General features: G+C 34.2%; 1 protein-coding gene across 1 annotated transcript in view; it reads left to right on the top strand.

Moving 5' to 3' along the window:
- LOC149808504 (annexin A6-like) overlaps nucleotides 1–13,140 on the top strand; it is a 227,558-nt gene extending 214,418 nt beyond the window's left edge. The window contains exon 25 of the mRNA XM_089978253.1: nucleotides 3,074–13,140. Coding sequence (XP_089834379.1) covers nucleotides 3,074–3,199 — 126 coding nt within the window. The 3' untranslated portion in view covers nucleotides 3,200–13,140. The remainder of the gene's footprint in view (nucleotides 1–3,073) is intronic.
- Nucleotides 13,141–15,158: the final 2,018 nt, after the last annotated feature.

Here is a 15,158-nt window from a genome sequence, read left to right as displayed (position 1 = left end):
GTCCAGATCAAGAACAAGCTTTTAGAGATATCAAGCAAGAAATGATATCTTCACCAACTTTAGCACACTATGATCCAAATAGAGAAATAGTTGTATCTGCAGATGCATCTTCATTTGGACTAGGTGCTGTGCTACGGCAGAAGCACAGAAGCACTCTGAGACCGGTGGCGTTCGCATCACGAGGTATGTCAGAAACTGAGCAACGCTATGCTCAAATAGAAAAAGAGGCCCTTGCAATTACTTGGGCTTGTGAACGCTTCAGTAGCTATTTAATTGGGTCACAATTCAAACTTGAAACTGACCATAAGCCATTAGTACCACTAATGAGCACAAAAATCTTGGGAGATTTACCCCCTAGAATTCAACGCTTTAGAATGCGTTTGATGAGATTCAACTTTTGTATAGTTCATGTTGCTGGCAAAAATCTATTAACTGCTGATGCTCTATCCAGAGCACCTTTAAGTTATCACTCTGAGAGTGACAGAGAATTTCAGGCTGAAACTAACGCCTATGTTGATTTCGTAGTTAGCAATTTGCCTGCATCAAATACCCGACTTGAACAAATAAAGTCTGAATATCGAAATGATTCGATTTGCAAACAACTTGTACAATTCTGTGAAACGGGGTGGCCAGAGAAATCCGCTATTGACGGAAAACTTCAATCGTACTGGGCAGATAGAGGTGAATTTACAGTTCAAAATGGTCTTTTAATGAAAGGTACACGCCTTGTCATACCAGAATCACTTCAAAGAGAAATCCTAGAGAGAATTCACGATGGTCACCAAGGCATAGTTAAATGCCAAGAACGCGCCAAAACGTCAGTTTGGTGGAAAGGACTAAGTACTCAGCTAGAGCACTTGGTAAAGTCTTGCCAAAATTGCATCGAAAACTCACGAGATCAAGCTGAACCAATGATACCAAATGAATTTCCAAGTCGACCTTGGCAAAGAGTCGCTTCAGACTTGTTTGAACTGAATGGTCAAACATATCTCTTGGTGATTGATTATTTCTCATGATACATCGAAATAGCAAAATTGCAAGGCACAGGTTCGAAAGCAATTGTCAATCATCTCAAATCAATCTTTGCGCGACACAGTATACCAGAAGTTTTAGTTTCAGATAATGGTCCGCAATACACATCCGCTATACTCAAAGATTTTGCAAAAAGTTATGAATTCAGGCATATTACAAGCAGTCCAAAATATCCACAGAGCAATGGTCTCGCCGAAAGGGCTGTTCAGACAATTAAAAGAATGCTTAAAAAAGCAAACGATCCTTACATAGCTCTTTTGACATATCGCGCAACACCATTACCAAATGGATACAGCCCTGCTGAATTACTGATGGGAAGAAAATTACAAACTACTTTGCCAATGGCACCAAACAACTTAGAGCCAAAATGGCCAGATTTAATGAAACTGAAGAAATCGGAAAACTATCAAAAGCAAACTCAAAAGAGAAATTATGATCGTCGACATCGCGTCCGAAATATGAAAAAACTTCAGGTAGGGAATAAAGTATGGATTAAAGATCATTTTTCTTCAGGGATAATTAAATCTGAGGCATATACACCTCGTTCATACATGGTAGTAACTGACGAGGGAGAGATACGGCATAATAGGAGAAATTTAGTTCCCATGCCTACCACATTATCGGAGCCTCTAAAAGTGACTGCTTCAGACCCTGATACTTTGACTGACTCAGATGAAAGCAAAGCAGTGCCAACCAGCCAAAACGGATATTTCACATGTTCGGGAAGATTGTCGAAACCACCTGAGAGACTGAACTTGTAAAATAAATTAAGCTGATGTAGCTTGTTTAGAAATGCGGTCATCAGATCACGTTTCGTTTTAATGTAAACTTCTCAGGAAAGGAGATGTAGTGTAAGCCTTAATCTAATTGGCTTTGAAACATCACTTGACAGTAAAAGTAATCAGACATTCCACACTGCACTAGAACTGATACACACCAACAGCTGGTTTATGTTATACATTCACTAGGGTTTAAGTTCCATGGGAAATAGACACTCAGGGCAGACTTTACTCCCCTTCCAAGCTGTATTGATGTCTTGTATATAATAAATACTATAGAACGCCTTCTGCAGTTATTCTTCAATAACAAATAACATTACAATTGCCATTTGGCAATCAGATATTGTCACTGTTACTGAAAATAGAAAATCTTTTACATTACTTCTCAAAGAGTGCTAAACATGTTTTAAAATACAGAAAGCTTTCTCCCAGGATGCCCAAACAATATGTTCAAGGGATGGAGACTGTCTTAATGTACAAATGATATTTCTAGGAATATAGAAACCTTTAAATGAGAGTTGTAAAATATTATCCAATGGAATTCAAAGCATTTTCATTTGAGGGCCTTTCATTTTTTGTACAAGAATGATATGGATATTGTTAAAAATATAAATATTTTGATGAGTTTTTCTCAAAATCTCTGAACAATATTCGAACATAATTGGACACAAATTATCCTTGGATAAAGACCTTTTCACATTTGTACATAGGATGCTGGTCTATCAGATTTGTACATGGGATTCTGGTCTATCAGATTTGTACATAGGATGCTGGGCTATCCTCAAATACAACTTTGTACATAGGATGCTGGTCTGTCAGATTTGTACATAGGATGCTGGTCTATCCTCAAATACAGCTGCTGTTACAAAAAATAGAAACTTGTCAAAATATCAGCAGGTATTATATAAAAGCCAGATTTTTTGGCCAACTGTCTTTGCATTTGGCTTGTAGGTCATTGTGCTATTACATCAGTTGTTTGAAGTTTGAACAATGAATTACTAATTAACTTCAGTACTGAAAGTGTATGTTTCTTTGTTATTGTCTTTACTGGTGCTTGCAACTACAGATGCCTAGAACAGGGTGATTTTGAGTGCTTTTCTTTAATTTTGAATGTTCCATTAATAACATTCTTCTTCAGACATGATGTTTTATTTTGATATTGTAATACTTGATATAAAATGGATGCATTTTGACCAGTATAAAAAATGGCAACGATGTTTGACATTTTGTGCTTCAATTTTATTTTATTTTTCATTTTGTAGATTGACTTGATTGACATCAAAGAAAAATATCAGGAGTTGTACAACAAGCGTCTCAGTGAGAGTGTTCAGAATGAATGCAAGGGAGACTACAAACATATACTTCTTGCGATCATAGGGGACAAGTAAGGATCAAGATTTGTTGTGTTTACTGGTCTATGGCCCACTCTCCACATGGCACTTCCAAGTTAAAGCACCTCAGGATACAAATGTGATACATGTAAACTGTCTGTGATATATATATGCATTTTGTCAATTTCACCCAATTACACTTTGTTACTGATTTCATTCATGTATTGTATCACCATATATGTGTTGTTGGAATGTATTATTTTTTTCACCAACACTGGAATGTATTATTGTTTTCACCAACACTGGAATGTGTTATTATTTTGACCAACACATTACATGAGATACAATCATACTGATCGTTTAGTTCAGAACATCAGTAGTTTTGTATCTTCACTTAAGTCTTTTTGCAATGTCATTGTTATAAATTATACAACTTAAGTCCATTTGCAATGTCATTATTATAAATTATGTAACTCAAGTCCATTTATGATGTCATTATTATAAGTTATATAACTCGATTCCATTTGTAATGTCATTATTATAAATTATGTAACTCAGTTTTGGAAAATGTAGGCTTTCGTACACATTGTACAGTGAAATGTTATTACATTTTTGTACTGAGTATTTTGTATGAAGTTTTTTAAAATATTAAGTTTTTTGAGAATATATTTTTTCATGGTTAATGTATGGTGGCTGGTTAGAGTTACACAAAGAGGGATATTATGAAAACAATAAATTGAGTATAATTCTTTATCTAACTTGTAAGCACTTTGGGTATAATGCAAAATGTAGAGACTCACTATATGATTTTGTATATTCTTTCATTCACTTAATTCTGTTTATAAATCAGCATTAGAAATTCTGTCAATTTTTTTTACCTGATTACACGTTGTTCAGTTACATGTATGTGGTTCATTGAAGTGGATCTTATCATTTAAAGTGTTCTTAAGGTAAAATGCAAAATGTGCATCTTTGTGATAGATTTAAATTTACAAATTAATGTAGACTGCTCTGGTGGCTTAGTGGTTAGAGTGTCCGCCTCGGATGCGAGAAGTCTTGGGTTTGATACCCGGCCAAGTCATATCAAAGACTTACAAAAATGGTACTAACAGCTGCCTCACTTGCAGCTCAGCATTAAGAGGTTAGTGTTAGGACTGGTTGGCCTGGTGTCAGGATATGGTGACTGGGTGGGACATCGTGCTACATGTCTGTGGCATGATGCCTCAGTGCTAGATATCACTATAAACTGTCAGACTGCAGACATCGTAGCGATATGACTGAAAAATTGTTAAAGATACGTTAAAAATCCAAATCACACACACGCAAAAACACACACACACACACACATTAATATATGCAAGCACAGAAATTGGGATTCATATTAATATTATATCATACTAAATTCTTTGAGAAATACATCAATAAATACAGTTGTTAAAAGCTTTTACTACAGTCAGTTTAGGCTGTGTTATAATGTACTGTATGTACTCCTAAGCCAGACCCAAACTGACCAGATATGGATCTGCCATTGCATAATGTACCATCAGATCTGGATCCATGCACTTTGTTAAGACTAATTATTAGTACAAACAACATAGATCCTGTTCTGCTTGTGTATTATGCAATGATAGAAAGGCTGTAGCTTGTTTGCAATGCTGCACCCAGCTTATAAGCAAGTATATTCAGTAATTATTTCCAGACATTTTATTCATGCTAGGAAGTATGAGTACAAATGTGTACAGAGCAAGAATAATAATTTAGGAAAAAGGAAGAATTATATGACACATTATTTTGAATATATAACGATTTTATCTTTCAATAAATTTAATTCTGGTCAGTACGAGCTGTTGCTTAACTCTTTCCCACATGCAATCACATCTGGATCACCAGTCCTACTTCATTTCAGTGGCAGTGCATTTTTACCACATTTCAGTGTAGATTTTTCCATACATACACTTCCAGACACTCCTGGTAGACAACTGCTGCTTGCATAGTCATGCATTACATAGTACCACCAGATGGTAGAATGCTTTTTATTTAAATAAAAAGCCTTTCCAAACATCTCTGTCATTAGCCAATTACAGAATATAAGAAGTTCCTCCCAAAATGCTGCTATCTTTGCAGTTAGAATCATAGAATCTTGACTATCAAGTCAGTTTTTGAAGAATACATTTATCAGATTATTTTGTTGGTAATTGTGTTAACCTGTTTCTAATATATATAAAAAAAGAACAAAACAAACTCAGATAGTTGACACAGCAATGACAGTGCTCACCAAATTTTGAGGCTCAACACTGATTGGAATATATTTATAACACACTAATATGAGATTCACTACTTGCTGTGCAAGTAAACACGACTGTTGATGATTTTGATTTGATATTTTAGAAATAAACAATATGCACTAAATAATGAATTTTAAACTTTAAATATGCAGTATTTTCCATCTCACACAGTTTTCTTGATTCTCTGCACTCCTTGGTGGGGTTGGCAAGAGAGTGGGGAGGATTAAGAAAATTAAATCTTCACCATATCTCCATGTATCCAGACAAGTTGCTGAGAACAACTCTGTACACCACACTTTCTTGCAGGCAGAGTCACAAATAATGATCACTGCGGAGTGGACAAGGTTTTAGTAAAATGGGCATGGTTTATTGTTTATCACCCTTGTGTGCTTGCTCTGAAAGATAGATATATCTATGTGTTATCTCTCTCAGGAGCTTTTGCTTACTTTTTCATAGTAAAAAATCATGATAATGCAAGTGAATTATGAACATTTCCTATTTCAAATGAAGATAATGTATCATACATAATGCCAAATCAGATTTTAGAAAGAAAAAAAACATTATGACAGTTTCTGTCAAACTGTATTAATAGTACATTTTGCAAAATTAATCTAATTATTTTTTTTAAATATTAGAATCTACAGATGCATTCATATCCTAATTTCTGTTGCATTTCATGAAATGAATTTTTTTAATGAACATAATTATGAAGTCAGTTATATTGTACTCTCTACAGTGAAATGATAGATAAATAAATAAAATAATAACAAAATCACAGTCATACCTGACTAAGTGAAATAAGATCTCACAGTTCCCATGGTTTCCCCATGTACAAGTTCTTATTAACATAATTTGTGATTTCTTCTGACATCTAATCACAACATTAGGGAGGGGTAATTAAAGCATAGCTAATCACAGCATTAGAGAGGGGTAATTAAAGCATAGCCAATCACAGCATTAGGGAGTGGTAATTAAAGCATAGTTCTGGTGGTATCTGCAGGACCATGAAAAACAAAAATTGCTGAGGAAAGAAAATTATTAAAATTTTGTGTCTGAACTCCTATTGTGTATTAATTATTAAAGTAGGTTGGTGTTTTTTTAAATCACATATGGATGCTGAAAATTATCCTAGGTTCATGCAGGTTCACATATATACTATTCAGATATATACTATTCAGATATATACTACTCAGATATATACTATTCAAATATAAACGCTCATGTGCAAACTAATAACCTAGTATAAAATAAGTCATTAACACATTTTGTTTTCTTTTTTTTTTTTGACATATTCATTTCATGAGCAAAACCTAACAGCACAACAGTAGCTCTTGTACAGGTTTGTTTTCATTGCTGTTATGTTGATGATATAAAATAATGTACATGGGGATAAGGAAATCACACTGTATATTCCACTGATTGATTCTCATGAGAGAAAAATCAGTGATAGAAAAAACAAGTGAACTAATCAGTACAGGTAGCAGGCTATTATTACATTTTTGTATGTATCTGTTTATCATCATCTACTATATCTTTTGTGAGTCAGATCACCTAAGTCAAGATTATGATTTACAGGTAATAAGGAAGTAGAGTTTAAAATTAAACTAGCTCTTTAAAATGGAACAACGGTCTTGCTTCAAGCTGCCTTTTGTTATTAAAAGTGACACCTGCCACTCAATCAGTCAACTCCCTTTATCTAGAACTACCTTATATCAAAATATATTCTTGTCACTGTAAAGTTCACTTACTTAAATTATAAGTAATCCATCTATACCAAATCTCAAAACTTACCTGAACCAGGATAAACATGTACAAATTTGTTGTATGTAAATATTGTTCATCAGTTATATACCTGTACTTGTATATTTATATCACCAAGTAAATTTGAGCATCAGATGAAATTAATGTTTTACTTTTTCTGTTTGTTTTCCTATTGAATACTTTGCATAATAGAGAAAAATGAGATGAAGCTGAAACATTTCTAGATCATTTTTTTCAGTAAATCTCTCTCTTTCTCTTGCTCTCTCTCTCTCTCTCTCTTTCATAAAATATGGAATCCAAGTTATCATAATCATTTGCACTAAACATTAGAAACATTATTTTTTGTGCACATGCTTCGGTAACAATTTAGGTATTGCCAGATTACACACCAAGTACAAAAGATCATTCTGCCAGGAAAGTTTGTTGTCATTTTACTTATGTTTTAGATACTTCATCAATGTGAGTTGTAAAAAGAATGCTAAAATGCTTATTAACATTAACAAAATGTTCCTTTTTTATGCTTGACATGATGCCATTTTTAGACAAGCTTCCAAATTAATGTATTGAAAATAACTGATTATAAATCTTCATGTACACAAATTGAAATCTGGAAAAGTTTGTAAGTGGTGAGAAATTATATATATAGCATCATGGAGGAAAATGAAAGAAATATTTTTCACTCATCTGGGTGCGAACTCATTACCTCCTGCTCCTAAGTGAAGTGTGTGTTTGTCATACATGCCAACCAATGCTTAGGGCATAATCATGACGCCTTTTTCCACTGAATTATGGCTTATGCCTGCCTGTGTATGGATTATGCTTTTCTGGTACATTAAAATGTAAATGAAAATAAAGTAATGAAAATCATGTTTGTAATTTAAATTATCGTCTCTTTACTTCCACTCATCATAATTTTTTTTAAAAAATATTCAAAAATGAATACTGTTGTATAAGAATAGCATAAAAGTTAATTTTTCCATCATAGAGCTATGTGTTCTTACCTAATTTTTTATTTGTAGAAAACATTCAGATTTCTTCAGTCCGAAACTTTGCTTCACAGATTTATTACATTGATAAATTACTTAGCGGACCAGTTCATACTTTTAAAGAAAATGGTGCCAGATATCGAGGGCTTCTATAGGTTGACATGTGGATGAAAATTCATAGAGCAGCTGAGTCTTTTTAAACTTCAGAACCTGTCCAATAAGATAAAGGACAAATCAGCAACATTTTACAAGTTTGTAAAGAAGAACACGAAAGTGATTCAATACAGCAATCAGATTGAGGACAGAATCTGTAGAGTTCGTGATTATTCTCCAAAAGTTAGACACATATGATGTAGACTAGTGAAAGTGAGTGTTGAATATAAATAAGTTTTCAGTATGTTTTGTGCTCTCATCTTGAATTTGCATGGGAAAAAGAACGTGTTTCGGTACTACTTCACATGGATTTTGTCCATTTTTCCCAAGTATATCGACCCGCAGATCCAGGTTAGTGGAAAAAATAAATGGATATTTTTTTGTACAGTTTACAGTAATTACAGCATGTAATGTCATACCCTCAGCAAAGTAGGGCTACTAATATTAGTACTAGTAATATATAGATTACACTTTTTATGCTCAGATTAAGCTTTCTTGCCCCTTATATTAATAAATTTATGCTTATACATCTCTTGAGGTTGGCGTGTGTGTGTTTGTGTGTGTGTCACACACTGTATCCATTCAGCCACATCACCTCTAACTGAAAATCAATGTAGCATATTCAGAAACATGCCAAATACTTTTTTTAAAAAAGTTTATTTCAATAACCAAATGCTCAAACAATCACAAAAAGGAAACTGCATACTTTAATATCTGTGTCAAAATAATTATAATAAATTAGTATTAGGATTCAGTTATTGACACATCATTTCCATGTGATTTACCAATTTTCTATGTTGATAAAAAAATTCTGTATCGTTTCCCTTGAAAATATTAGCAATTAATAGGCTACAAGTGGAGACAATACATACATACAGAATGACATAAATTTGTTGGAAATTAAAATCTCTGAACATCTAAGATTTGACAAATTTCAATATTTCAATTTATTTCAGCACTAACCTGTGTTCAGATTAATTATGAACATTTATCAAACTTCAGTTCACAACGGTGTGACCATTAACGAGGATGATAAGTACAATGTACAAAGTGAGATGGTTATATATTCGTAAAGACATACATTTCTCAAGTTGAAATTGACATCATCTTTTGATGCTAACCCTTGTGAATATTTTATCATAATGTTGACAGATGGCCACTGCCTTGAGGTGAAAAATATCTAGTGAAGTCAAGTCTTTATTAGGGAGAGACTTTAATTTTTTAAGTATGGGTGTGTATGATAAATTCTTGAAAATGATTACCTTGCTGTGATTTGTCGTATAAAAAGATATTCCATTCCTTATTTTCCTTGAACCAAATTCAACTTTTGATGAAAGAAAATATGCCCCAGTCAGAAAGAAAATTTTAGCCCCTTAAATTAAATGTTCAGTCCTTGACAATAAAGTGCACAAGCTATCAGAATTGAACTAATTCAAAGTTGTCTATATTCAACTTCATGACTGCCATTACTGCTTACAAGACTATGCATGTGGTTTGCATTTCAATATTAATTCAGTGTTTTTGGTTTGTACAAAAAATGCTCAGGAAGTTCTGCCTCTCATCAGGTCATTTCGTAAGTTTGCTAAGATTTCTTTGAATAAACTGAAAGTATAACATTATTGTAAAAAAGTTGATTCATCCTTTTCCAAATAATCATACACTGGATATAAAATACTTGTAAAAAAAAATTTGTATTGTCCAAATATATGATCAAAATAAAAATGACTGATTCTTCGAATGATTGTGAGTATCAGACTAAATAACTTTTGACATCTCAATTTCCCAAGGGCAGTCTTCATTCATTGGCCATTCAAATGTCAATTAGTAAAGTTGACCAACCCCTCCATGGTGGAGTTGCCATCAGTGTGGTGCCAAGGTGTGGTGGTGATTTGTAGGTATTTATCTCTCCACTGTGGAGAACTATTGCAGAGTGGAAGTGGAAGGGATTTAGTCCCCCCTAAAGTGAAACATGGGAAATTAAAATAACATCTGAGCTGTATTGTATATTGGGAAATTGTCAGCTAGTGGCATGCAGGACTTTTTTGACAGCACTTTATGCCATTCAAGAGACATGCATATTAAAGTGTAATTATGTGATTGCATTGTGATGGTTAGGATTAGCATTCATTGCAAAAAATGTCATCTGCTGCTTGTAAAATGTCATCTGCTTCTTGTAAAATGTCATTTGCTGCTTGTCGTAAAATGTCATCTGCTGTTTCTTAAATTCTTCACAATTCAATTATATATGGTAGATTAAAACTAAACATACAAAAATGCACAATATTATAATGGTATTTTCATGCTGCCACTGCTTGCTCTTGATTTGGTCATGTCTGTTCATATGTCCTGAGAGGCTTGTTAGCAAGATTGCACAAAGAAAACACTCAGTTTATAACAAAGAAATTTTACAGGCATTATCGTTTACATATGTAGATGGCCTGATTAGATTTTATTTCCATTAAAGCAATATTTCAGTTTTAACCAATTTTTGAACTTTTAGGACAAAAACCTTGTTAGGAAAATAAATCAAAACCACTTGAGATATACAAATGAAATAATTCACTTTTTTATGTTAATGAATTTATTAGATTTTTCATGTTATTATTTCAATATTTCGAAATCTTTTGGACTTGCACAGCTTGGTTTGTAGTGGGGGGAGATGTGTTTTGATGCTCAGTGACAAACTTATCCCCACGTTAGAAGTTGGTGTGTCAAATTTTAATTGTAAGATGCATTATTGAATAATAAAGGCACTCAGGTTATTGTAAGTGAAATTTTATGGTTGTTCATTTTGTCTGTTTCTTGTTTTGTTAACAAATATTTTGCTTAGACTTTCAATACCTAATATGTATTCACTTGAAAACTCAGTATTACTTAATTGACTGAGTCCTGTCGTGAGTCCGTCCATAAAAGCTCAGAACTATCCTAAGAATCAAAGAGAAAAATATCATTGCTGTTCCCACCCCAAGCCCCTCCTTTATCCCTTAGACATGATGTTTTCAAGCTGTTTTTATGTCCATTGCTGACAGTGGGTCACTGCTGGCATGGACTTTAATGTTATTTCACAAGTATTGGTTTTGCATGGAAATGGTGAACAGTTGCAAAGATGTGCATTTTAATTGAAATATTTTTTGTTGTTGATATCATTTGCATATAAATATGAAATGTTTGTCTTTTATTTGTCATTGAGATAACAGCAAACAGAACTGTCTGTAGGATTTTGAAAATGAAAATGCATGGCTTAATTTTTTTGAAAACTGGGAGTCTAGTATATAGAGTACTATAGACCCACAACTTTTACAACTGAGGGTCAAGAACCAGAAACTGAATACCTTGGAAGCAGGGATTCCAAAAGTGGTGAAATTTATGACAGTCTCTTCAGTAAGTACCACCTCTGCTCCGGTGGCCTAGTGGTTAGAGTGTCCGCCTCAGATGCGGGAGGTCGTGGGTTTAATCCCCAGGCGAGTCATACCAAAGACTTATAAAAATGGTACTAACAGCTGATTCCCTAGGTATTCAGCATTGAGAGGTTAGTGTTAGGACTGGTTGGCCTGGTGTCAGGATAATGTGACTGGGTGGGACATCATGCTACATGTCTGCAGCATTGATGCCCCAGTGCTAGACATCACTATATACTGCCACACTGCAGACATCATAGCAATATGACTGAAAAATTGTTAAAGGTATGTTAAAAATCCAAATCACACACACACAAACACACAGTAAGTACCAGTACAAAATTCAAACCTGCTTTAAAAATTAAATAACATCATACTCTCTTAGGAGCACATTTTTCTTAGTTCCTACGGGTGACTGGTCAAGAATGGTTTGGCTAATTGTCTTTATTGATAATCCTTTCATGCCTCAGGTGTTAATAAGCAGTCTAATTAGTTTTTAGACAGACATACTGGACCAGTGATTGCAGTCAGCTGTCCTTTCCTAGAAAATGTAATTTTATTGCTGGAGCAGGTACAAATGCTAAAGTAATACAGTGACTAACAGCTTGCCAGTGTACAGTAGCAAATATCCTGCCAGTAATACAGTAACTAATAGCCAACCAGTGTATAGTAACTAATAGCCTGCCAGTAATACAGTAACTAATAGCCTGCCAGTAATATAGTAACTAATAGCCTGCCAGTAATACAGTAACTAATATCCTGCCAGTAATACAGTAACTAATATCTGCCATTATACAGTAACTAATAGCCTGCCAGTAATACAGTAAATAATAGCCTGCCAGTGTACAGTAACTAATAGCCTGCTACTAATACAGTAACTAATAGCCTGCTAGTAATACAGTAACTAATAGCCTGCCATGGTACAGTAACTAATACCTGCCAGTATACAGTAACTAATAGCCTGCCAGTAATACAGTAAATAATAGCCTACAAGTGTACAGTAACAAATAGCCTGCCAGTTTACAATAACTAATAGCCTGCCAGTGTAATGTTCTTTAGATCCTTGAATCCCATGAGACTGAGAAGGATATACTTATATGCATTATGTAATTGGGAGGGACAGTAAAAGGAAGAAGGTCTTTTGTTTTTGTTTCATTATTTGTAATTAGGCCTAACAAATCTAATTTTGTATTAAGTTTAAACTGTATTGGTACTATATATACACATGTAAGTGTATTTGAGAAAAGATGGGATGAAAATTACTAGGGAAATTTTCATCTTTTCCAGTATTTAAATTTGTGCTTACATCATTTAAGTTCGATGTAGAAAAAGTGATTTGTTAGTTTAACTGGAAGTGGGTACGATTTATTGGGCCATATCCCACAGTTCAAATAATAAATTATGTATGCAGTAAATGTGTTTTTCTTGCCATTGATTGTGTAATTAAGAATTTGTAGAGTTCTTCTGGGGCCTGAAAATATGCCCTAATTTAAAAAGATATGGGACCTCAATTACAAATAAATGTTAGAAAATCATTAAGAATTCTCATTTTAATCAATCTGTTGCTACAAATTAAATCAATATCCACCTCCCCTTTTAAGTTCCAGTACCTTGTGAATATTTCCTTATTACTCATAAATATCAGACATGGAGAATGCATGCATAATACTGTATTAATAGTTAAAGTGGACTATACTTTAATAATTCATACATACAGTAAACATTAGGTAAAAGTATAAACCCATATGGACAGAGGTGAGATAACACTAATTGGTAAAGATGAGTGCATTAGACCACTTGGCTATGTAGGGGACCCCAATTGATAGGTGTAATTTCAGTTATATGGTATACAGTTTGACTTTCATCTGTGCACCTCTCAAAAACCACAAACTCCATTTGGTCTTTTTCAGTTCCTAGACTTAAAGGTAAATTGGAAATATTTAATAATTCATTAATTGCGCTTTCAGAAGCATGTAGTGTCTACTGTGGCAAAATTCATTTTTCCCTATTTTAATAACTGCTTAGGTTAATGTACTTTGGATTAAATCATGCTAATTTTTCGAATACATGGGATCATCAATTCTGATAGATGTCTGCTTTAGATATTGCATCATTTCCATAAATACCAAATGTAATGAAATTACCGTCTCGATATGTGAAAGTAGCATAGTGCACTGAACTAGTGCACTGAACTAGTGCACTAAACTAGCTTAGTGCACTGAACCAGTTTGTACCAGATGACCATCCATCATCACAAATCTTTTTTTCTATACTTTTCTACATCTGGAAAAAAAAACAACTTTTTCTGACTTTTTCCAGACTTTCAAGACTTGGTATAAACCCTGTCTATTTTGTCACACAGATGTAGACCATGGGGAAGACCAGACTAAGAACCACTTTACATGTGTAGCTTACTTCAGTCTACTAATACATGTCAGACTTGCATGGACAGAAGTCATTGGGGGGCAGTATAAGGAGTACTAAAGGAGAAGGCACATTTGTGCACATTGAGGGTGGGATGAGGATGTTACCAGTTTGCACACTAGGGTTCAGTGTCATATCACTTGCTGGGGAGCAATATAGTGAGCAAACAAGCCATCTCAGTTACCATCTCACACACCATAATTACAGATCAATTCTCATACCTTGTCCAAAGATAAAGAATTTGACAATGTCATGCTAATCAATATGGCTCCATTCTGTCAGAACCAGACTCTGCAGTTAACCTCTGATCATAATGGGCATAATTGGATCTTGGTCATTATCAGCAACCAGAAGAACAAACTTTGTCCTGTTACATGAACCCAGGTTATTCAGACACTCTCATGGATCAGTCTAATGTGAATAGTGTCATTTGGGACTCCATACATATGATGTCCTGCTTATTGTCCTTGGTATCCAAGAGATGTTGCTTGGTATCCAAGAGATGTTGCTTCACTTTGTTCTCAGGCCTTACCTCTTAAAGGAGCTTATACATAGTGACATTTTGGAAGTCACAAAATCTAACTTGGGATATTCTGTAAGTTAGTGAGCTGCCATCCTAGAATTCTTACCCAGCTAATTGCAGGTAGCACAAGAGACGTCACCTTCAACACCTTTATGCAGAAACGACAAAACTTCTACACAAATCACCTCATTGTTTTTAAATATTAATTGATGCTTGAAAACTGAGTCCTTACAGGCTTCAACTGAGGAAGTTTTCATCCACTACGGATGGAAGAATTGCATGGTTTAAAGTTCTGGCATCAGGTGATTATTGACTAAATGGAAGAATCTACTTTGAAATTACTTCCATATTCTGACAGAGTTATTGACATTCAGGGCTGTTATATTGTGGTTTTCAAGACACAAACATCAACCAACTCTTTTTCTTGCCCAGACATATGTCCTCAAACTTTAGTTGATGCTCTGTAAGTCCCACACACCAGTTTTC

This window comes from Sinohyriopsis cumingii, chromosome 1 (genome assembly GCF_028554795.1).
Source record: "Sinohyriopsis cumingii isolate HCF-2022 chromosome 1, ASM2855479v2, whole genome shotgun sequence".
NCBI lineage: Eukaryota > Metazoa > Mollusca > Bivalvia > Unionida > Unionidae > Sinohyriopsis > Sinohyriopsis cumingii.
Note: the sequence above shows the minus strand (reverse complement) of the source record. Positions and strands in the feature narration are given on the sequence as shown.